This window comes from Ostrea edulis, chromosome 9, assembly GCF_947568905.1.
Source record: "Ostrea edulis chromosome 9, xbOstEdul1.1, whole genome shotgun sequence".
NCBI lineage: Eukaryota > Metazoa > Mollusca > Bivalvia > Ostreida > Ostreidae > Ostrea > Ostrea edulis.
The window spans coordinates 29270950-29273625 of NC_079172.1; the positions used below are offsets into that span (position 1 = coordinate 29270950).

General features: G+C 38.8%; 1 protein-coding gene across 1 annotated transcript in view; it reads right to left on the minus strand.

The window, feature by feature from the left end:
• Window positions 1-2050, minus strand: part of LOC125658981 (uncharacterized) — a 3437-nt gene extending 1387 nt beyond the window's left edge. The window contains exon 1 of the mRNA XM_056150124.1: window positions 1-2050. This exon is cut by the window's left edge and continues 1387 nt beyond it. Within this exon, the coding sequence (XP_056006099.1) occupies window positions 404-1789 (1386 nt within the window). The 5' untranslated portion in view covers window positions 1790-2050 and the 3' untranslated portion in view covers window positions 1-403.
• Between the last annotated feature and the right edge of the window lie 626 nt (window positions 2051-2676).

Consider the following 2676-nt stretch of genomic DNA (forward strand, 5'->3'; position numbering starts at 1 on the left):
TGTTGAGTGTGGCGAAAAACATCAATCAATCAATCAATCAATCAGGGGTATGGGACTTAGATTTTGTTAATAGGTAGACTATCTCTATGAATAGAACAGGGTCGCAATAAAACACAGGCTGTCTATTTCTTCCAACATGTCCCTAAAGCTTATAGTAGTAAATATGGTGTTTATGATTGCATATTTCTGTGTAACTGACGTTCAACAAACACTATTCTATTTTCTGTAGCTGTCTTTATGTTGTGGTATTGTTCTTGTCTGAGTGATTCTCGATAAGATTGTAACGCCCCGTGTAAGTCCCCCACAACATGCTGACAGATCCCCAGTATCTGCCAGGACAGATCCCTGAAGTGTAACGGTACATATCTGCCATCATCATAGAGCAGCAGGGTCTGTAGGTCTGTCAGTGACTGTAGATACTGGATCTGTTACCTAGTCTGTAGTGAGATAACACCAATAGCATGTCTGTCAACACAAAGGGGGAAATGTATAAGACGTTTTGATCGCTTTGTTTACCCACTTCCTGTTCTAAGATTAATTCATCAATATAGTGGACTTCAGGTATTAATTTCACATCGACTGTCCATGCTGTTTTCATTTTCCTAGACAGAGACAGACTACCTACAGCCTCACTGTATCTCTGGCTGTCTACATGATCACCGTCATACAGGATATAGGGCTGTGATAGTCTTTGTTTAGTGAGGTAAGTCACACGGAGTGCTTCATTATATCTACCTGTTCTATAGTAATACAGGGCGAGATACAGTGAATGGGACACAGGGCCTATCCTTGATGCCAGTTTCAACATGTTACATACAATTCTGTCTAACGTGTACAGGTTTCTATGTGTGTTGTATGATGTATTGTTTGCCATCATGAAGGCCGTGTGAGCAAGAACCTCAGCTGTGTAATGTTGCAATGCTAATGTTTGGTAAGGTGAATGTGATAGCTGTGTTAGTCTTTCTATTGTCATCAAAAGTATGAAATGACATCTAGGATTTTGGATACCCAGAGTAAGATACAAAATTTCTCTATAGATAACACTATCGATCTCCGCCACAGCTGTAATATGTCCTTCGACAGAAGGAATCGCAAATGTTAGACTGCTGAAGGCTGGCTCTAGGATTGATATGAGGGTTGGGCTAAGCAGCAGACAGGACACGCTCATTCTGTAATACTGATCAAGCTGTTCATAGAGGGCTTCGCCTGGACTACCCGTCACTTTGTTAATAAACATATTGTTCTGTGGAATGAAAAAATTCGGGAATACACCACGATAAACACAGCCAATGAGATATTTGAAACACTTCCAGAAACAATTCAGTAAGTTGTTAGGGCGCCACTCAACAGATCCCTCCTGTATCATCCAGAATACGGTGGTTTTCAGGAAATAAGAACACAGTAATGGTTCCTCTACGCCATCATTGACTATCTCCTTTAGAAATATTTTCAGAAGTCCGTAAACCAGAAATTGTGTATGATTCATAGTAGAAACAAGTTTCTGTTCGGCTTGAGAAAACGACAATCTCCACTCTAATAGGTTTCCACTAGAAATAATTTTGCTTCCTACTGGCACACAATGATACCCATTTTCTAACATTTCTGCAAGCATAGGTGTAGGAGGCCAAGTATGCCAGAGACATCTTTCAATCCAAGGTCGTGTTAGAGCAGGCAAGTGTGTACTGGCAAAACATACAGCACAGTCTAATTCAGTACCGGTAGATCCAAGATAACAACTAACGCAAGGACCGTGACTAATAACTCTCTTGAAACTTTTTGAACTATCCATTTCTTTTAAATATTGCTGTTGCCATAGCAAACTTGAGATATAAACTATGTCATTGACTGAACAGCTGATGATACAATGACGTCATCTTGTGATGATGTCAGAAGCTGTAGTTTGACAAACCCAGGCGGTGTATCACTGTCCTCCATCAGTATAATGTCGTGTTTTGTTCTATCGTAAAGTCTGGCCTGTGAGATATCGCTTATCAGTTTATGATCATAAAACCAGATCATTAAGTCCATGTCCGATGATTTAAACCTGAATCCTTCTCTACAACTACCACTTAGCATCGATCTCTCTCCTATATATATCTGTACAGGTTTCTCCATCATTTCCTCCATGTCCCGTGCGTCCCTTCTGACAGTCACTTCTGTCGGTGTCCCCACGTCACGACACAGACCCACGTACAGGACTTCTGATACACGGGGAATGTGGTCCATTCTGTAACTAATTTTCAGAGCAGTGTTTTTTATCAACCTCTCATCTCAACAACAATGTAGATTATGGATGAATAAGGAATTAAAACTAAAATGAATCACAAATAAATTATAAATATATAAAATCATACGTGAAAATCATTAAAGTAAGGAAGATTTATCTCACCTCTACTTTTCGTGTCCCAATATGGCGATGAAAATCCCTACTATTAATATATTCAAGGCATTTAAAATCCTTACAAAATATTTAAGGCAATGAAAATTCTTACTATTAATATATTTACGGATATACACTGTACCTGTTGAGTAAATCTATTTTCGCTTTAATAAAACAGCAGTATGCGGTAACTCGCCATGTCAACCTATTACAAAATTTCTTAGTAAATATCAAAAGTCAAATGGGTGAATTTTAGCTTTTCCCTTCAATGCCATTTTTTTTTCATAGTTACACCC